The sequence below is a fragment of the Phyllobates terribilis genome, unplaced genomic scaffold (genome assembly GCF_046119375.1).
Source record: "Phyllobates terribilis strain yellow unplaced genomic scaffold, ASM4611937v1 Scaffold_3__8_contigs__length_932513732, whole genome shotgun sequence".
Taxonomy (NCBI): Eukaryota; Metazoa; Chordata; class Amphibia; order Anura; family Dendrobatidae; genus Phyllobates; species Phyllobates terribilis.
In genome coordinates this window covers 925,895,362-925,917,853 of record NW_027362763.1, presented here as the reverse complement: position 1 = coordinate 925,917,853, position 22,492 = coordinate 925,895,362, and the positions used below count along the sequence as shown (strand labels likewise).

Genomic DNA, 22,492 nt, shown 5'->3' with positions numbered 1-22,492 from the left:
GGCTATCTGTGCACAAGTTCCTCTTAATGAGGTGAGTATTTAGCTCTGGTTCACACAGTCCTGCTAGCAAACAATGTCTCTAACCGAGAATCTATGTTTGGCGCCAAACTCTGGGATTCCTGTGTTGGGGCCTGAACTGCATCCAACCGTAGTCATCCGCCTAAAGTAATTTTTTCTGTCTAACAGGCATCACGGGAACAGGTACTCTTTTCTCCAGTACTCTGATCTGTTTCTAGCACACAGTGAACTCTGAGCTTCAGGATGGCAGTTGATTGTCCTACTGCATTCAGCTCCCTCCTCAAACTGAAAAACACCGTGAGGTCTGCAATAGAGTCTATTCAAGAGACAACAGTGACCTCTTGTTGCTAGAGTCCGATACTGCCACAATGTCTATTCATTACCATCTCACACGTCTCTCTCTGTGTGTCTGTTTCTGTTTGTCTCTCTCTGTCTTTTTGTCTGTGTCTATCTGTCTTTCTATCTGTCTCTCTCTCCCTCTCTGTCTTTCTGTCTGTTTCTCTTTCTGTCTCTCTCTGTCTAGAGGCAAACAAACAGCGTCCAGTCCAGGATGATGCATTTCAAAAGTTGAAGTGTATTCCGCCATCATACAACATTTCGACATATAATACGTCTTTAGCAAGTATGACAGGTCGAAACATTGTATAATGGTGGAATAAACTTCTACTTTTGAAATGTATCCCCCTGAACTGGATGCTGTTTGCTTGCCGCTATGCTGTTAATCCTCCAAGTGGGCTCCTGGAACTTTGAACGAGCGTCCATCTTAGTGAGTGCTGTCAGCCTTCCTTATTTTTTGTCTGTGGATGTCTCTCTCTGTCTATCTATCTCTGTCTGTGTCTCTCTCTGTTTGTCTTTCTCTGTCTGTCTTTTTTTGTCTGTCTCTGTCTGTCTCTATCTGTGTCTCTCTTTGTGTTTGTCTGTCTCTACCTGTCTCTGTCTGTCTGTCTCTCTCTGTTTCTGTCTGTCTCTGTCGGTCTTTCTCTCTATCTCTCTCTGTCTATCTCTCTCTTTTTGTCTCTGCCTCTGTCTGTCTCTCTGTCTCTCTCTGTCTGTGTCTGTCGGCCTGCCTCTGTCTGTCTCTCTTTCTGTTTGTCTCTCTCTCTGTCTCTTTCTGTCTCTCTGTCTGTCTCTCTCTGTGTTTCTTTCTGTATGTCTCTGTCTTTTTTTTCACTGTCTCTCTGTCTTTCTACAGTATCTGTCTCTCTCTGTCTATTTCTCTGTCTTTCTTTGTCTGTCTGTCTCTTTGTCTCTTTCTGTCTCTCTCTGTCTCTTTTTCTCTCTGTATGTCTGTCTCTGTATGTCTGTCTCTGTCTGTCTCTGTCTCTCTTTGTCTCTCTTTGTCTCTCTCTCTGTCTCTCTTTGTCTCTCTCTCTGTCTCTCTGTCTGTCTCTCTCTCTGTCTGTCTCTCTTTGTCTCATTCTGACTCTCTTTCTGTCTGTCTCTCTGTCTCATTCTCGGTCTGTCTCCGTCTGTCTTTCTCTGTCTCTCTCTCTGTCTCTGTCTCTATATTGTTTCTCTCTGTCTGTCTCTTTGTCTCTGTCTGTTTCTGTCTGTCTCTCTCTGTTTGTCTGTCTATCTCTGTCTGTCTATCTGTATCTCTCTGTCTGTCTCTCTCTGTCTGTCTCTCTGTCTGAAAAGTTCTAACACTGTTTACACAAGAACCACAAAACGGATTTCTTCAGCGCATGTATCATTTTAATCAGTGTAACAGCGCCCACATGGCACTGCATTTAGTTTACTTAGCAAAATCCTGCTGACAGGTTCTCTTCAAATTACAAAAAGGTAAATAATATTTCAAAAATGCTGTCTTATTCTGTGAAAGCACCCTAAATTGTCAGCCACAAGGAGTCTCATTTCTTGCTAAGTTGCAGTCTACTGTTGTTTGTTAAAGGGAATATGGCACCAGGATTGCACCACCTAATCTGAGAGCAGCATAATGTAGAGACAGAGACTCTAATTTCAGTGACGTGTCACTTAATGGGCTTCTTACTGCAGTTTTGATAAAATCATTGTTTTATTAAAAGGAGATTATCACTAGAGAACTAGTAAACCTGCTGCCACGAAGCCCTCTATAGTCAGTATAAACCCACCCTCTTTACTGATTAGTGGTGTTGGGGGCGGGGTTATACAGAGCTCAGCATTCAAAGAACTGGTAGAGCTACAGCAAATAAAGCAGTAATTTTATCAAAACTGCAGCAAGCATCCCAGTTAGTGATACATCGCTGGAATCAGGCTCTCTATCCCATTATGCTGCTCTCAAATGGAGAAGTAAAACCTGGTTACAGATTCTCGTTAAGTGAAATTCATCTCTAGCAGATAAGATGGATTTCCGGAAGTGGAAGTTTTGATGTGTCTCTATTCTTTGTATTACAAAGTATTATCAAAATTCAGATAATTATGTTATCTATATTTTTATATTTCTAACAGCCAATTCTCAGTACGGTGTTGTTTGTTATGGCATTAACTGTGGGTCTCCTGGCACACTACATAATACCACAGCTACGAAAACATCATCCATGGCTTTGGATTGCACAACCACTGCTTCAAAACAAGGAATATACACAGAGAGAAATCATTGGTTAGTAGTTGTCATATTCTTAAGTCAAACTATAAAGAGATGACAACCACCATATGGTGAGAACTGGTAAATTAGAATGGTAAGTATTATGTCTTTCTTCAGAAATTATCTATGCGGTTGTTCTAATTACACACAACTCACAAGACTTGAGTATACAATTGGGGGAGAAAGGTTGAACTTGATGGACCTAGGTCTTTATTCAACCTACGTTACTATGTTACTATGTAGTTGACTGCTGTCTGCTTTTCATGGCCTGTGTATGTTACACTGAATCAGGTCTGATTCACACATCTGTCTGACAGCCTCTTGTGTGTCTATGAGGCTGTTGTGTTTGGGTCAGAGAAACTTGAGGCCATTATGTGAATCCTGAACTGAGACACACAGATGTGTGAATATGGCCGAAGTGTCAGTACAGTAGCCTTAGTAAGTGGAGAATAGCTGACGAGCATTGCTCTTCAAGATTTACATGAAACTTTCTGCAGAAAAAAAACTATGACTCCTTCTATGACAAACTATAAACTGTTAAAGTAATGAAACCTAAAAAAAATATGTAAATGATATGAGAAAATGACCCACAGAAGAAAAGTTACAATTAAACTATGCCATACAGTAACCACCACAAAGAAACAGACTAAAGAAAAAGATCTGAATCTTTGTTTTTTTAAATCCTATCTCCCAAAAAATAGAATAAAATATTATATAGTGATTGCTTGGGGCCAGGTCTGCCACCAGGAATTTCAGGGCCCCATACTGGTAAAATTTTCAGGCCCCTTGATACTCCGCTGAGGCTCCACCTCTCGAACCTTCCACAGTTCCATCGCCCACTCTTGGAAAAACTCCACTTCTGCCCAATGTCCTCACCAATCACACATTAACAGTTCTCATCAAACTCCATATCACATACATAGCCATCAGCTTTTGTTTCAGTCAAAAGATTTTTTAAGCTGCCACCATGACAAGGTAGACACTTTTGGCCGAGCCTACTTGACTCTAACCTATTAAACATTTTTTAAAATATCCAATACTCTTTTAAGGTATATTTTTATTTATTTTTCTTTAAGGGAATGTGTCACATACATTTTTTAAAATGACCAATAATACCACATACAAGGAACAAATACCACCACACCATGACCAGAATAATTATCACCACCACATAGTGACCGAATAATACCACATACAAGGAACAAATAACGCCATTTCCATGACCAGACCACATATTACCACCACATAGTGGCCGAATAATGCAATACTGATCATTAATAAAAAAAAAACACAATATTAGTGTTACCATAAATGGTATTATACACAAGAGCTCTGTACACAGTATACAGTGTATAGTTAAAGTGTACAGGTAATACAGTGATCCCCAGTGACATTATACACGGGAGCTCTGTGTATAGTGTCAGCGTATAGGTAATACAGTGATCACCAGTGACATTATACACAAGAGCTCTGTACATAATATATAGTGTCAGTGTACAGATAACACATTGATTCATTGGTGACATCTCTAGTTAAAGTCCTTTATCTTCGCTTTTCTCCTTTATCGAGCACAGACCACCATAACTTCTTCCAGCCAGGACTCGTCTCTGCATAAAATAACACAGTTATCTGGAGCACAACATAACACAGTTATCAATTCATCATTATTTGTGCTCCCACACCTTCAATTCATAATTTTACCACTTTCTCCCCACTCCCAATTCACCATTTGCTCTCCCTAGCCTCCACTCCAAATTCACTATTTTCTCTCCCCACCTCCCATTCCCAATTCATCATTTGCTCTCCCCTCCCCTATTCATCATTTGCTCTCCTCCCCACTCCCAATTCATCATTTGCTGTCCCCATCCCCCACTCCCAATTTATAATTTGCACTCCCCCACTCCCAATACATTGTTTGCTCTCCCCACTCCCAATTTGTCATTTGCTCTTCCCACCCCCCATTCCCAGTTCATCATTTGCTCACCCTACCCCCCACTCCCAATTCGTCATTTGCTCCCCCCCACTAGCAATTCATCATTTGCTCTCCCCACCCCCAATTCATCATTTGCTGTCCCTCAGGACCATTTAATTAGATGTATTAAAAGTTTTATATACTTACCTCTCGTTCGATCCCTTGCAGCTCCACTTCTGGATTGGCATCCTGGCACTCGTACACAATGGTGCATACACAATGACATTTGTGCCGTCACCAGCACATCACAGAAGAGGCGGAGGGACTCCCTTGGAGCTGCACGGCCATTCAGTTTTGACGGCCGTGAGTGCTCCAAAGCTGCCTGCACAGAGATGTATGCCGCCGGTGGCAGTACGCTGGCACATGATACCCTGGGGCCCTGTGAGCAGAAGCACAAGAGGGGGGTCCGTATTGGCTCCAGGCCCCTGCTCTTTACTTCTGTTCACTGGGACCCAGACAGCAGTAAGGGCAGTAATGCCCTGATGGCGGTCCTGCTTCTGGCGGGCGTTCCTGTTTGATTGGCACTTCAGGCCAGCAACTATCTGCAATGGTAAGCATGGTTGTGTAGCTCCCTGTTGTGTAATATAAATGGCCTCATAAGGGCTCAGCAGCTGACAACCTTTGGTAGGGCGGTGTGGAGGAGGCATAACTCCTGAGATTCCGGACGGCGTTAGTGTAAATGAGTGCAGTGTTATTGTATTGTAGCACCTGCAGATTTTCGGCCAACACTTTAGACAGCAATGGTAGTTGGTGCCCTTGGCAACGATGAGCTGTAAACAATAAAATACTAGCATGCCCTCCTCAAAGCCTATGATCATCATCTTCTATCTTGTATGGGTAGAAGGAATGTTATTAAAATATATATTGTTTCCAAAATTATTTATCACCTAAATATGCTCCCTATTAAACTTCCACCATCCTTCTTTTCTTCAATTAAGAGTGTTATATCTCAATACACATGGAAGTTCAACAAACCAAGATTGACTCATAAAATCTTATCCCAACCAAAACATAAAGGAGGCATTGGACTACCAGACATTCAGCTTTATTATAAAGCAATTCATTTGAATAGATGGTTTAAATTGGTGAATTTGTCAAAAAAATGGAGAATTCAGATTTGGAATACCTATTTTTGGGAAAAAATCCTCACAAGTACTTCTGGACTAACCTGTCTTTACCTCCCGAAACACTGAATAATGTTATTACCTCTGCAACTCTGTCCATTAAACATGCCTTAGATAATGAATTATCCCCTACATTATCGACCTCATCCCAATCTCCTATATCAACTATTCCATTCTTCTTAGACCCTAATTATTCTGACCCCTATAATCTATGGTCTGAGCTACCACACTATACTATTTCTCAACTCCTTTCCAATGAAATCTCTATGCTTGACTCATGGCCGATCGGGTCTTCAAACCGCCCTTATCGATATCCTTATCCGACGATGATGTTGAATCTGTCTTTGCTAACTCACATGGTTTCTCCACTTTTCACTTTTACAAGAAAACTCATACAAAATTATGACATGTTGGTACAGAACTCCATAACGTTTATACCATTTTGGTTTAATTGATTCTAATCTATGCTGGAGATGTAACTCACATAAAGGAGACATGTCCCATATATTTTGGACATGCCCCAAGGTAAAGCCATTTTGGGATGACATAGAGAGGACTTTGAAAAACATGATTGATAAAACACACTCTGACACCGAGAGAGGTCCTGCTGTCTGTTAGAACTACTATTGGGAGCTGCCAGATATTTAATTCCCTTGCACTGGTAGCAAGAAACTCCCCCCACCCTTTCGGAGTGGTTAAACAAAGTTAATATGATTCGTCGTCTCGAAGAACTTACCAGTTGACAAACCTTCACACACACTCAATTTCTTGCAATCTGGAATTGTTGGAAACCAGAATTAAAGGGAATCTGTCACCCCCTGAGACCTATCAGACCTCTAATATGGGCATACAGGTTACAGAAATGTAAATCTATACATACCTGTATGGCCCATATTAGAGGTCTGCTTGCTTTGAAATAACTTCTTATAAAATCCGTTTTCCTATGCTTGGCGTCCGGGGGACACCAAGAAATCCCCGCCTACCTACTTAATTTAAATATTTCCCCCCTTCCCTGACCTCCCCTGCACGTTACAAGGCTCTAGTGCGCAGGCGCCAGGGAGTCACTGTGACTTCCGCTCCAGTGACCTCCGGCGTGCACAACAATAAGGTTTGGTCCCACAGCAGTGCAAAATAGGGGCGAGAAAAAAAAAGCGTACTTGTGTTATAGGCGCATTGCGCATGTGCGGTGTCTGCAGACCTAGACGTCAGACCTGCCGTGACGTGAAGGGGAGGGCAGGGGAGGGGGGGAACATTTAAATTAAGTAAGTAGGCGGGTATTTCTCGGCATCCCCGGACGCCAAGCATGGGATAACGGATTTTATAAAAAGATATTTCAAAGCAAGCAGACCTCTAATATGGGCCATACAGGTAAGTATAGATTTACATTTCTGTCACCTGTATGCCAATATTAGAGGTCAGATAGGTCCCAGGGGGTGACAGATTCCCTTTAATGAGCCAGTCATAATTTTAATTCTATTTAATAATAGAATTTTTCTTAGGCCTATTGTTCTCCTTCCTATGTCTGATCTAGTGCCCTATTCAAATTTATTCGTAACTATGTCTACATTAGTTCATCTGTCTTTTTGATGCATTAATTATGTTTCGCTACAACTTACTACATCCTATGTATAGTTATGTCCAATATATCTAGGTATTTTTTGGGGGTTTGTTATCGATCTACAGTTTTTGTTTTATGTTTAACTTGTCTGCGTTTTTGTCTTTATTATATTCCATGTGTCCTTATTCACCTCTTGTGACATTTAATGCCAATAAGTGCCTTTGTATCCCAACACTTGTCACAGTTGTAATTTTTATTGTATCTTGTTAAAATAAAGAATTACACTGTGTTCCAAATTATTATGCAAATAATATTTTCTCAGATTTTCCCAAATTACCTATATGAATTGCAGTCATTGTAATTTTCCAGTCAAATAACTATTAGAGTACAATTGAAAGTTTTTTGTACAAACTGCCTATGATAACAGTATATTTTTAAAAAAATAAAAAACTCAAACTGCACTCAAAATGCATGTTCCAAATTATTATGCACAGCAGAGTTTTCAACCTTTTCATTTTAATAAAGAACAAAAAAATGGTCATTTTTGAAATTATAAGCATTAGCAGGTTATTACAAACTGAAATCAAACAGTTTTCAACTCAAAACTTTATTCTAGGTGATGTTACATTTGCACATAGGACCGCTTGTTTGAAAGGAGCTTCTGAACTCTCTCATCCATTGAATTTGTCAGGTTTTGGATGTTTTCTGCTTTAATTGTTTTCCATGAGGACAGAATACCCTCCCAGAGCTGTTGCTTAGATGTGAACTGCCTCCCGCCATCATAGACACTCCTTTTGATGATGCTCCAGAGGTTCTCAATGGGGTTGAGGTCAGGGGAGCATGGGTGCCACACCATAAGTTTGTCCCCTTTTATGCCCATAGCAGCCAGAGATGCAGATGTGTTATGTGCAGCAGGAGACGGGGCATTATCATGCATGAAATGATCTCGATGGTCCAGATGGATGGAGTGGAGGATGGCTGGTTGAAGGACACCTCATGCAAACACGGCTACGGCGCTAACAAGGAGGAGGTGGAGTAATGTTTTGGGCTGGAATCATGGGGAGAGAGATTGTCGGCCCTTTTAGGATCCCTGAAGGGGTAAAGATGAACTCCATAATGTATGTTGAGTTTCTCAAACAGCACTTCCTTCCATGGTTCAAGAAGAAGAACCGTGTATTCCGCAGCAAGATCATTTTCTTACATGTAAGTGAGCTGTTAAGATCTGTGGGCCGGACACTTTGCTAGAGTCCCTGTTAAGATCTATGGGACTCCACCTTGCTAGTGTCTGACTAAGGCCATGGCCCCACTATCAGTATTTGGTCAGTATTCGGTAACTAGTTTTTCTCTGGAGTGGGAGACAAAACCAGGAGTGGGTGAAAAATGGAGAATTTGTACACTTGTTTCTATTATACCTTTTCTCTGATTGTTCCTTACTTGGTTTTGGCTCCCACTACTGAGAAAAAATACTGACCGAATACTGACCAAATACTGATAGTGGGGCCGTGGCCTGAAAGTGAAATACTGATTCAGCCACTGGCCCATCCTTATGATGCATCAAGAGTCACTCTCAACACAGCAGTCCATAAAACCTTTGAACCCTCAACTTGGTCATGTCACTGAGCAACTTGTATGTAATGCCAGTGTCTATGCCTCTTGCTCTTCTCCCCCTGGCAGAGACGCTGACCCCATTAACGCCAAAGACCCCGGTCGAGGTGTCCCACTCCTCCGTCCTCCCTCCATGCCGACTTCTGCCCAGGGTACGTGCACTGCGCACAGATCCCTGGGCACTGGACTTAGGGCGCACGTGCGCTCCTTGCCTCTTAAAGGGGCTGTACGTGCTCCCTACTTCATAAAGGGGCTGCGTGTGCTCCCTGCTTCTTAAAGGGGCTGCGCGTGCTCCCTGCTTCTTAAAGGGGCTGCGCGTGACGTCCTAAAGTGTTCACGGCCAATGGCCAGAGGGCTCTTGCTACTTAAGGCACCTCCTCCAACATTCATTGTTGGAAGTTTGTTGTTTAAACACTCTTGTCAGTTCTTAGGCCCCAGTGCACATATTTCCATTTACCTGCCAATCTATCAGCCGTGTCCACCAGCCTGTCTATCAGCCGTGCCCACCAGCCTGTTTATCAGCTGTGCCCGCCAGCCTGTCTATCAGCTGTACCCGCCTGCCTGTTTACCAGTCATGCCCGCCTGACTGTCTACCAGCCGTGCCAGTCGGTCTGTCCGTCTGACGTGCCAGCCTGCACCTGCCACCTGTCCCTTGGGGGTGAGCTGCCACCCACCTGAGGTCAGTCCATGAGTAACACTCGCCTGGACGCGCCTCTACCCTAGTGGTAACTACTTCGGTGGCATCTCAACCCTGTGGCAGTGCTGGACCACGACTGTCTGCTCCTCCATGCTATAACGGGGATCCTGCTCTATCTCGTGGATTCATGAATCAGCGCGCGCTGCACTTCGAGCTCTTGGCCCATCAGTTTACTTCAGACTGGGCCAAAGTGGCCTTCATCATGTCACATCTCTCTGGTGAAGCACTAGCGTGGCTCAATGCTGGCACCTTACTGGATGTACACGGACGTCTGTGACAAGAAAGAAGCCAAGACTCTAGCTCCCAATAGGCAGTATGACTGTTCTATTGACCTCGAGGCTGAATCTACCCCCTGACGCAGGCCGAGACCCATACCATGTCTGAATATATAAAGGAAAGGAGAATCTTGCTAGGGAATTTACCCAGAAATCCACCTCTCCAGCTGGTGCAGGATTCTTCTTCGTCAAGAAGAAGGACAGTTCTCTTTGGCCCTGTATCTACTATAGGGGACTGAGTCAAATAACTATAAAAAATAAGTACCCTCTGCCTCTCATCTCCGAACTGTTTGATCACCTTAAAGGTTCTAGAGTCTTCACTAAACTCGACCTTCGAGGGGCGTACAACCTGATCCAAATTCACCAGAGAGATGAATGGAAGACGGCATTCAATACTCAGTGTGGCCACTATGAGTATCGTGTAATGCCGCTTGGACTCTGCAATGCACCAGCAGTCTTTCTCTAACATTTTCTCTACATGTGCGTAGTAGTGTACCTGGACGATATCCTGGTGTTCTCTCCTGACCTGCTTTCACATAACAAAGAGATGGTCGCCAGGTTCTACAGAGTTTTAGGAAGAACCATCTGTATACCAAATTCGAAAAGTGCATTTTTGAGCAGACTTCTCTTCCATTTCTGAGATACATAATCTCGGAGACTGGCATGAAAATGTTATGTTCTGCAACTTAGAACTAAGGAATAGGAGGGAAAAGCTGTCCCTGCACTGAGACTCAGCTTTTACCTATGCTGGGGTGGGTGCCCTATTCCTTGTGAATAGCCCCACTGAAACTCCTGCACTGAACTCAAATGAAGACTTGTAGGAAAGGGAAAGGGGCCCCTAAAAGATCCAAGGACTGGGAGCAAAAAGAAGGAGACCTCCTAACAGAAAAGTTAATTGCAGAAACAAAAATTAAAGGAAACAAAACTGGTGGAACAAGAAGTTCCAGGAAAACAATAGTCAAAAGCAAGAAGAGCTAAACCAGGCTACTTAGCCAGAGCACGAGCGTTACAACACTGATGTCCAGCAGGGAATGGGGGCTAGGTGCTGGGTAATAAAGAGTGCAGAGATCACAAGACCAAGAAACCCAGCACCAGGGGAAAAGACTAGAAGCCAGCAAACCACAGCAAGATGGCCGATAGTAAAACAACATAGATTCTAACAGAAAATAGATCCCAAAAAGGTGTCTGCCATTCTAAAGTGGCCTTGGCCAGCCGGTCTGAAGGCGATTCAGCGGCTTCTCGGGTTTGCAAATTATTACTGCCTGTTCATTCCCCATTTTTTTTCTCAAACTGCTCTTATCTCAGCCCTGACTTGCAAAAGGGTCAATCCAAAGGTATGGACCTCTTAGGCCGAAAGTGCTTTTGTGTCCTCAAAACAAACCTTCTCTTCTGCTCCGATGCTTCATCGTCCTGACAGTAATAAGCAGTTCTTCCTGGAGGTGGATGCTTTTTCCTCAGGGACCGGAGCTGTTCTCACCCAGAAGTCCTCGTCCGGTCGCATAGTGACCTGTAGTTTATTTTCCAAACTCTTCTCCTCTTTGAAGCGTAATTATTCTATTGGAGATCGGGAACTACTGGCAATCAAACTGGTACTGGAGGAGTGGCGATACTTACTGGAGGGGGCTTTACATCCGGTGGTTCTCTACACGGACCATAAGAACCTTGCCTACTTGCAGTCCGCCCAATGGCTTAATCTTCAACAGGCCAGAAGGTCCTTGATCTTTTCCCGCTTCAACTTCTCCCTTCACTTCCGGCCGTCAGATAAAAACATCAAGGCAGATGCACTTTCCATATCATTTCTGCCGTTGAGGAGGAGGAACCTCAACACATCATTGAGCCCTCCAAAATAATTACGGTCGCTCTGTTTGATCTGTCTCATCTTCCTCCCAGTAAGACGTACGTTGCGGCACCAGATAGGAAGCAAGTACTTCTCTGGGGTCACTCGTCTAAATTAACGGGTCATGTCAGACAAAAGAAGGCAGTTCTTCTCATTTCCCGACATTACAGGTGGCCGACCCTGCACAAGGATGTTGCGGATTTCGTTTCTGCCTGCACCTCTTGTGCCCGAAATAAAACTCCTAAACAACTTCTGACTGGTCGGTTACTTCCTTTGCCAGCACCTTTCGCTCCTTGGCAGCATGTTGAGATGGATTTCATCATGGATCTCCCTATATCGGCTGGTTGTATCGTCATTTGGTTGATTGTGGATGGTATCTCCAAGATGGCTCACTTCATTTCTCTGTCCGGTCTTTAATCCACGCCAGTGTTTGCTGAGAAATTCATTCTTCACATTTTCCGCCTCCACAGCCTGCTTCTTCATATTGTCTCGGATAGAGGGGTCCAATTTACTTCATGCTTCTGGATGGCCACATGCAAGTTTCTGAATGTCATATTGGATTTCTCATCGGCTTATCATCCACAGTCCAATGGCCAGGTAGAGTGAATCAATCAGATACTCAATAACTACCTTCAGCACTTTGTCAACACCCACCACAGTGACTGGGTCGAACTCCTGCCTTGGACCGAATTTTCCTATAATAACCATGTGTGCGAATCCTCAGCCAAATCTCAAGCTGCTGAATCCCTTGTAAAAAGCTTCTCTCAAATATAAGAGGACACCAAGTCTACTTTACAGAAGTTTTCTAAGCGGATGAAGAGACATGCAGATAAGAGACATCTGGTTGTCGTCCAAGTAAGTCCATCTCAAGGTACCTTCATACAAACTATGCCCGCGTTTCTTTGGTTCCTTCGAGATTCTGAAACAAACTGCCTCGTTACGGATCCCCAATTCCTTTCATGTGTCTCTCCCCAAGCCTGTCGTCCTCAGTCCTTTTTCAGAAGACTTGGGTACCACTCCTGCTCCAATCAACACTGAAGACGTTTTTGAGGTAGAGAGTATTCTGGCTGCCAAGAGGGTAAGAGGAAAGACGTTTTTTCTCATAGATTGGAAGCAGTTTAGTCCTGAGGAGAGGTCTTGGGAGCCCAGGGAGAACATCCATGCCCCTTTCCTCCTGGAGAGTTTTCTTGTAGGCTTGAAAAAGAGGGGGCGTAAAGGGGGGGTACTGCAGCGCTTGCATCTGCTGGTGTGGGTTCACTGTGTTTTATCAAGACCAAAGTCAGCGCAGCCGTCTACCAGGAAATTTTAGACCACTTCATGCTTCCCTCTGCTGACAAGCTTTTTGGAGATGGAAATGTCATTCTCCAGCAGGACTTGGCACCTGTCCACACTGCCAAAAGTACCAATACCTGGTTTAAAAGTGCTTGATTGGCCAGCAAACTCACCTGACCTTAACCCCATAGGGTATTGTCAAGAGGAAGATGAGAGATACCAGACCCAACGATGCAGACGAGCTGAAGGCTGCTATCAAAGCAACCTGGGCTTCCATAACACCTCAGCAGTGCCACAGGCTGATCGCCTCAATGCCACACCGCATTGATGCAGTAATTGATGCAAAAGGGGCCCCTATTGCGTGCATATACTGAACATACATTTTAGTAGGCCAACATTTCGAATTTTAAAAACATTTTTCAAGCTGTTGTTATAAAGTATTCTAATTTACTGAGATAATGACTTGTGTTTTCATTGGCTGTAAGCCATAATCATCAACATTAACAGAAATAAACACTTGAAATAGATCACTCTGTTTGTAATGACTCTATATAATATGAGTTTCACTTTTTTTATTGAAGAACTAAAATAAATTAACTTTTTGATGATATTCTAATTTTGTGAGATGCACCTGTACATCACCTGATATGCTCCAAACTAATAAGCATTCCAAACATCTTGGAGAACTAGCTATAAATCTTCTGTGGATGTAGGGTTGCATATTTTTTTCCGTTTATTGATGTAATCCCAAAAAGACCAGATAAGATAATGTCGTGATCAGGGATCTGTGGAGCCATATCATCACATCCAGGACTCCATGTTCTTCTTTCTGCTGAAATAGTTCTTAATGACATTGACTGTCATTGTATGTTTTGGGTCATTGTCCTCCTGCAGAATAAACAAATCAGACGCCTGCATATTGCATGATAATAATAACATAATAATAATTTTTATTTCTATAGCGCCAACATATTCGGCAGCACTTTACATTTTAGAGGGACTTTGTACAGACAATAAAGAAATGACAAAATAACACATAACTCAACAGATACCAAAAGGAGGAGTGAGGGCCCTGCTATGTATCTGGCTGTATTTCACATAATTGAAGACACCATTAATATTAATCAAACTCTCAATTTAATTTGCTGCAATAAAGCAACAAACTTGCAAGGAACCTACACCCTTGCTTCACTTTTCCCTGCAGACACTCATTGTTGTGTGGCTTTCCAGCCCTTCTGTAAACAAACTGCTTTGTTTACATCTTGAAGATATAGTTTTTGGCTGCAATTCTTCCATTCTGTCCAGACTTCTCCAAACAGTAGAATAATGAGTAAATAAGAATAAGGAGTCCTGGAATTGATTATGATGTCCACAGTGCTCACTATATTGAATAATGCTCCAAGAATGCCAACCGCACACAGTATGATGCCCTCATAGTACAATCCCCACACACAGTATGATTCCACCACATTACAATCCCTGACACACAGCATGATGCCCGACTACAGGACATTTCACCTAACAATATGGGTGCCCCCATGGTACAATACCATACTTGTAGTATGATGCCCCCCCCCCAGTACATTCCCTCACACACAGTGGGTTGCACCCACATACCTCCTACACACATTATGACACCTCCCAGTGTGCACACATAGCTATGCTGCATCAATACACACACAATTCTGATACGTCAACATACACATAATTCTGCAACATCAACACAATGGTGCTAAATAAAAATGCACACACATCTCTGCTATACACACAAGCACATATTAAATTGAAGCACCAATGCTGGCGTTGCTTCGTAGTCCAACTCCCTCCTTCCGGCAGAGACGCCGACATACTCACTGCCCCGACTGGATAGCGGTGTCCCCATTCCCTGCTGTGGCTTCCTGCATCTTTGGACCTACGCATGCTGTGTAAGGGGGAAGACCGGGGTGTAAGTACTTTCAGAGCAAGGGATCCGGAACTGCCGGGGCCGTACCTCGTGTTGCAGGGGGAAGACAGACTGCAAGCAGAGGAGTCATGTGACAGGGAAGCAGGGAGTGTGTCGAGAGAGAGAGCTGGGAGGTCAGGTGACAGAGGGACTCTTGGTGTGACGAGAGAGAGTGAGAAACGAGGACGTTTGCGTGGGAAAGCGGAGCTGAGTACTGCGGAGCAGAGCAGTGTGAGAGGGTCCAGGCTCCTGGCTACAGGACTTGGAGCAAGGGATCTGAGTGCAGTGGACCGAAGGAGTCAAGCTGGCTGTAGGGAGTAGAGACGCAGGGTCCGTGCAGCTGAGCACGAGAGGTGCCGTGTTATGGACTAGGGGCTCAGCGGGTAAAACCAGAGACCGCCCGCTGCCGCCAGAAGACGGAGCATTGTTTGGGCGGGGAAGCCTGAAAACAGCGTCACCAGCACCAGCTGGCAACTGCCTTGTAGAGGATACAAGTCAGCTAAGTGAAAAAACTGTCGTTTGTTACCGGTTTGACTCTGCTACATCTAGTTAAACTGTAAACTGTCAGTTACAGACTAATACCTGCTATTTCCCCATATTTTCCCCTATTACTCCCTGCGTGGAGATTCATCTTGTTATCATAAACTTTCCCTGTTTATTAACCCTGTATTGGCTGCTCTGTGCTTCTGTGTTACTGCATCTAAAGTACCTGTATTACATTTGGCGTAGTCGGCAGGATGCAGTCGTTAGACACAGACACTGCAGAGCAGTCCATCCTGGGAGCCCCAAAATCTAGCTTGCCGCTGGGGGCCATGCTCAGCAATCTCCCAAAGTTCACTGGGGACAATATGATGCTGTGGGACTGGATTGAGAGAGTTAGGAGTATGTTACGTATGCACTCGATGACCCCAGCTATGCAAGCCGAAATAGCCTTACTGGCCCTGGATGGCGAGGCCCGACATGCTGTGATGTACCGCCCTCCCCATGACCGGAATACTGTAGAAAAAGTGGTGCGGATGCTGGAGGAAATGCATGGGAATACCACCAATGTAGGAGAGCTGAGGATACGACTGTTTCACCAAGTGCAGCAGGAGGGGGAGACTGTGACGCAGTATGTTAATGCCTTACAGAGGGTGCATGCCTATATCACTAGAAAAGACCACATGGGGAATTTGGGAATGGGCCCCCCTGACGTGATCTTAAGAGACCAGTTTGTGGCAGGCCTCAGGGATGTGCAGCTGAAGCTGGCCTTGCGGGAGCGCCTGCCGCCAACCCACGTATGACTTTTCTAGAAGTGGGGGCGGAGGCACGTGTGAGAGAGCAGGAGATGGGGGTGACGGCCCTGGCAGGGATGGTCCAGAGTAATGAGGTACTCACCCCACCTACAGCTGAACCGGAATGGGCTCGAGAGATGCGGAAGGAGATACAGGAGATGCGGGATGAATGGTCCAGTCTCAAGAAGACCCCTGCCCCGACACCAGAGATACCCAGATCGATTGCCCCAGTTGTGGAAAGAATTGAATTCAGGACCCCCCCTGCAGGAGAGTTCCATAGAGGAGGGAGGCAACCCTACACAGACAGAGATACGACCTGCTGGTGTGGAGGAGCAGGACATTACGCCAGGGGCTGTGCTAGCCGAGGGCGGCCCCTGTCGCGACAGCCGTTAAACTAGCGGGCTCCGTGTTCGGGGGACACAGCACGGAGCCTGAGGAAGGGGAAAGAAAAAAAGGAAGTCCCAAGGACCTAGTTTCCAGCAGCCCGACTGTCTGGGCCGAAATAAGCGGTCGGGCTGTTCACTGCCTGGTTGACACGGGATCCCAGGTGACTACGATGACAGAAGCCTACTTTCAACAGCGATTTCCAGAGATAGCGCGGCCTGAATGGGGACCAGTAATTAGACTCACGGCAGCTTATCATTTACCCATCCCGGTCGCAAGGGTGGTGTGCATGAAGATACGAGTGTGTGGAAAAGATGTGGGAAAAAAAGGAGTCGTCCTGGTTGCAGGGGGAACCGGAAGTGGACCCCTGGTGACCCTCGGAATGAATGTGCTGAAAGAGATTGGGCAAATCCTGCTTAGTGAGCCGAAGGAGATTCCTCTAGACCAGTGGGACCCGCGAACTCCCCAAAGGAGGGTCTTTCACCAACTAATCCGAGCTGCCCAGGCTCAGGAGACGTCGAGTGAAGGGAAGATCCTGGGGAAAATAATAGTGCCAGCAGCTACGGCGCTCACCTTACCGCCCGGACAAACTGTACTCACATTACCCGCATGGGCCTGCACACCTCTTGAGGGGGTCAAAGTTCAGATAGAACCAACATCGATGGACAAAGTACCCCCCGGACTCTTGGTGGCTCGAACACTGGCCACCGTCCAGGGTGGCAATGTTATAGTGCGGTGTGTTAATCTGGGCGAAGATGATCTCACACTCCCTCCAAGAGCAGAAATAGCCCAGATTCTGGGAATGCCAGAGAAGTTGGTGCGACCTGATGTGGTACAGCTGTCCGCTGTACGAGGAGACCCCTGGACTCTGGCGGTCACCGTGCCGCTGGAACCCCACCGGGCTAGTGCGAAGGGGGGACGAAGAATCCTAGAACAAATGTGGGCTGAATTGACGGGACTTACACCTCGACAGGTGCAGCAGGTTGAGTATGTGCTGGAGCGGTACCAGGAAGTCTTTGCTCGCCATGAGGATGATTTTGGTTGCACCGAAGCCATTACCCACGAGATTCCTACTGGGAGCACTTCCCCAGTGCGGGAGAGATACCGGCAGATACCTCCCCAAATGTATAAAGAGGTTAAGGAGATGCTAGCCCATATGTTACAGAATGGTGTGATACGGGAGAGTCAGAATCCGTGGGCAGCCCCGATTGTCCTGGTCCGGAAGAAAGATGGGACCCTGCGGTTCTGTGTGGACTGTAGACGACTGAATGCCTGTACAGTTCGGGACTCTTACCCACTACCCCGAATCGAAGAGTCCCTGTCGGCCTTAGGGAAGGCAAGATACTTCTCCTCCTTGGATCTGGTCAGTGGGTACTGGCAGGTGCCCGTGGCCGAACATGACCGTGCGAAGACGGCGTTCATATTACCCATGGGACTGTTCGAGTTCAATCGGATGCCCTTCGGCCTGACTAACGCCCCCGGGACGTTCCAGCGTCTGATGGAGAGGTGCCTGGGCGATTTGAACTTCGAGGCGACACTGATTTACCTCGACAACATAATTGTCTATGCCCCCACCTTCGAGGAGCACCTCCAGCGACTGGAGCAAGTACTGAGTCGCCTACAGAGTCATGGCCTAAAGGTGAAGCCCCAGAAGTGCCACCTGCTCCGCAAACAGATCGAATATCTCGGTCATACTGTGTCCGGTGAAGGAGTCAGGCCCACCCGGGAAAAGGTGGCTGCCATACTGGAGTGGCCTAACCCGAAGACAGTGAAGGACATTCGGGCCTTCCTGGGACTTGCCGGGTACTACCAAAGATTCGTGAAGAACTTCACCCGCATAGCCAACCCATTGTTGGAGCTACTTAAGGGAGTGCCGGCGGGCTCCAAGAATCAGGCGATTCGGTGGGGAAGCAGCCAGGAAGAGGCCTTCCGTGCCCTAAAAATGGCCCTGACCGAGGCCCCAATACTTGCCTATGCGGATTTCTCCCAACCCTTCATACTCCACACTAATGGGAGCCTTCATGGTCTGAGAGCCGTGTTATCCCAAGTACAGGAGGGGAAAGAGCGCGTGATTGCGTACGCCAGCCGCTCCCTTCACAACTCCGAGAGGAACCCAGATAATTATAGCTCTTTCAAATTAGAGTTGCTGGCTCTGGTTTGGGCAATGACCAAGAAGTTTGCGGAGTATTTGTCCGGGTCCGAAGTACTGGTGAGAACAGATAACAACCCGCTGGCCCACCTGGAGAATGCGAAATTGAGGGCCCTGGAGCAGCGGTGGGTGGCCTGCATGGCCAGATACCCGTATAAGATCGCCTACCGGCCTAAGGCAGAGAATACTCATGCCGACGCCCTCTCCAGAGTGACATATGAACTGCCTGATCATGACCGCGATGAAGATTTGGAGGCGGATGAGACCCCCTAGCTTCCGAAGTTTTGTGGGACCGCTGGCTGCAGCGCAGGGACAGATCGGAGAGACCTCGGAAGAACAAGTGCTAGGACGGCCAAGAGATGACTGGATCCGACTTCAACAGACTGACAGAGAAGTTGCTCAATTACGTCAATGGGTGGCTTTGCGGCAAGTCCCCAGTCGAGAAGAGAGGAGTACCCTGTCCTCGGGAGCACTTAAAATGCTGGGACAATGGGAGAGACTGTGTTTGCGAGATGGGCTGCTGTACCGACGGGTGCAGCTACTGCGAGAGTTCGGGACCACCTGGCAAGTGGTGATCCCAGAGAAGTTGGTCGGAGTAGTGGCTAAGGAGGCTCATGAACGAGGGGCTCACTTCGGACGAGAGAAGACGTTTCAGTGGTTGCAGAGGCTGGTGTATCATCCCAAACTGCGAGCAACAATAGAAGACACTTGTCGAAGATGTCGGAGCTGTGAGCTGGTAAAGCCCCCGGAGCAGCGGGTCCCCATACTAACTATTGTGACTTCTGCCCCCTTGGAGGTGCTGATGATCAACTATTTGACTGTTGGACCGGCGCATCTCTGGTATGAACATTGCCTGGTAATGACAGACCACTTCACCAAGTTTGCGGTAGTGACCCCGACCAGAGACCAGACCAACGAGTCAGCTGCGCAGGCCATCTGCCGAGACTTCATTCGGGTGTACGGCTGCCCAAAGAGAATTCATTCCGATCACGGCGCCTGTTTCCAAGGCCGGGTGATGGAAGAGCTGCACCGGTTGTACAAGATTGAGAAGTCACGGACTACTCCTTACCACCCTCAAGGAAATGGGGCCTGTGAATGCTTTAATCGGACACTGATCCAAATGCTCCGCACGTTGGAGGAAGATCGGAAGGTACGATGGCCTGAGTTTGTGGCCGAGCTGGTGTGGGTCTACAACAACCGAGTGAATAGTACGACGGGGTTCACTCCTTATACCTTGCTGTTTGGACGAAAGGGGCGAGAGATCACTGAGTTAGAGCTGGACCCCGAGGAGAACTACCCACGGACGGGGGGGGTGTTCCTGGGTCCGAGAACATCGGCATCAACTGCAGATCCTCCGACGGTTGGTTCAGCAAAAGTTTCAGGAGCTCAAACATCATGAGACATTGCCTCTTCGAGGGACAGCTCTGAGGCCCGGGGAGCGGGTGTTGGTTTGGGACAGGCAGCCCCGGGGCAAATTGAGTAGGTAGTGGGAACGGACCCCACACTGAGTGAAGCGCAGTATTGGCGCTGAAGGACCTGTGTATGAAGTTCAACCCGAGGGGGCTGAAGGAGCCCCTACCAGAGTGGTTCATCGTAGTATGCTGCGACCCTGTCTGTCTAAAGATGACGAGGGTGGAGAAGAATCACCTGCTTCTAGAGAAGGACAGTTGCCCCAAGCCACGATGTGGACGAAGAAGAGTTGTTGATTCTACCTCCGAGCCCCAGTACTCGATTACCTGCAGTCCCCAGTACAGGCGGCGAGGGAACAACATCGGTTGAAGCCACCGGGCAGGCGGAGATTGGAAATCCGAGTCACCCTGCACCCCCCATCGGTCAGAACGAACAACAGCAGGAGTGCCTCCTCACCGTTACGAACAAGATCAATTCATATGGTACCGTATCGTCCAGGAAGTCCAAGAATGTGAACGTTTGATGAAGGAACTCTCACCCGTGGAATGGCGAGTTAAAGGAGAGCGGGAGTGTAAGGGGGAAGACCGGGGTGTAAGTACTTTCAGAGCAAGGGATCCAGAACTGCCGGGGCCGTACCTCGTGTTGCAGGGGGAAGACAGACTGCAAGCAGAGGAGTCATGTGACAGGGAAGCAGGGGGTGTGTCGAGAGAGAGAGTTGGGAGTTCAGGTGACAGAGGGACTCCTGGTGTGGCGAGAGAGAGGGAGAGACGAGGACGTTTGCGCGGGAAAGCAGAACTGAGTCCTGCGGAGCAGAGCAGTGTGAGAGGGTCCAGGCTCCTGGCTACAGGACTTGGAGCAAGGGATCCGAGTGCAGTGGACCGGAGGAGTCAAGCTGACTGTAGGGAGAAGAGACGCAGGGTCCGTGCAGCTGAGCACATGAGGTGCCGTGTTATGGACTAGGGGCTCAGCGGGTAAAACCGGAGACCGCCCGCTGCCGCCAGAAGACGGAGCATTGTTTGGGCGGGGAAGCCTGAAGACAGTGTCACCAGCACCAGCTGGCAACTGCCTTGTAGAGGATACAAGTCAGCTAAGTGAAAAAACTGTCGTTTGTTACCGGTTTGACTCTGCTACATCTAGTTAAACTGTAAACTGTCAGTTACAGACTCGTACCTGCTATTTCCCCATATTTTCCCCTATTACTCCCTGCGTGGAGATTCATCTTGTTATCATAAACTTTCCCTGTTTATTAACCCTGTATTGGCTGCTCTGTGTTTCTGTGTTACTGCATCTAAAGTACCTGTATTACAGCTGCATAGGTCTCCCGGCGGCACGCCTTGTGCATGCGCACTCCCTGTTTCTTAAAGGGGCAGCACGCACACTTTGAAAATGCCCCCAGCCAATAGCTGGGCAGAATCAGGTATATAAGGCATCCTCCACAGAAGGGAGGTGCCTGAGCAACCCCTGTAGTTTCCCTACTTAGTGTTTGTGCAGCTAGTATGTTTCCAGGTCCCTATCCTTGAGTCCCGTGTTGTCTGAACCAGAACCTGTTCCTGAAAACCTGTGTTGTCTGAACTACAACCTGTCCATGAAACTCATTTTGTTTGAACCAGAACCTGCTCCTGAAACTCGAGTTAACTGAACCAGAACCTGTTCCTGAAACCTATTTTGTCTGAACTAGCACCAGTGTCCATCCTGACTAGTGTTCCAGATTCCTCACTGTTTGAACCAGGATCAGTGCCTGTCCTGTCTGGTGATTCAGAATGCTTACCATCTGTACCGGCTTTTATATATGTTATACCTGTATCCGATTACTGTCCTGCCAGTGACTCTGAGTCTGTGTCCGTGACTGCGATCCTGACCCTTGGAGTCAGCTGCTGCAGTACTGTGGACTTCCCAGGAGTGGTACCTGGTGGCTACCAGCAGTGCAAGCCTATCTCCAGCATCAGAAGCTCTAGCGAAAACGAGGTAGCCGCTTAGCCACGCCCTCCTGGGTAAGCCCGGCTTGTGGCACAGTGGGTTTACGATCCACATGTGTGCTCCACCACGTTATGACTAGAGATGAGCGTTGTTCTACTCGAACTGTTCGCCAATCTCAAATTCGAGCTGTTTTGGGCGGTGATCGAGCCGTTCGGCGAACACGAACAATTTGAGAAAAATTCGGCTGTTCGAGGTTATGTTCGATAACTGTTCGTGCACCAAAATCATAACTGGATTTTTTCTCAGTAATGATGAAAATTAATGTTAATACGCAGTTTGAGTGTACAGCGGGGTGGGGGGAGGGGCAGGGGATGGATCTCTGCAGGAACGATGAAGATCTCCATTTTTTTTTCTCTTTCCCGCATTTGCAGTGGGGAGGTGCAATCTGTCAGCCTATCAGCAGCGCACACACGGAGCGAAGTGCTTTTTTTCACA

General features: G+C 46.9%; 1 protein-coding gene across 1 annotated transcript in view; it reads left to right on the top strand.

Moving 5' to 3' along the window:
- The window catches only part of LOC141257813 (pecanex-like protein 2), a 1,433,759-nt gene that overhangs the window by 849,572 nt on the left and 561,695 nt on the right, over positions 1–22,492 (top strand). The window contains exon 18 of the mRNA XM_073672817.1: positions 2,446–2,596. Coding sequence (XP_073528918.1) covers positions 2,446–2,596 — 151 coding nt within the window. The remainder of the gene's footprint in view (positions 1–2,445; positions 2,597–22,492) is intronic.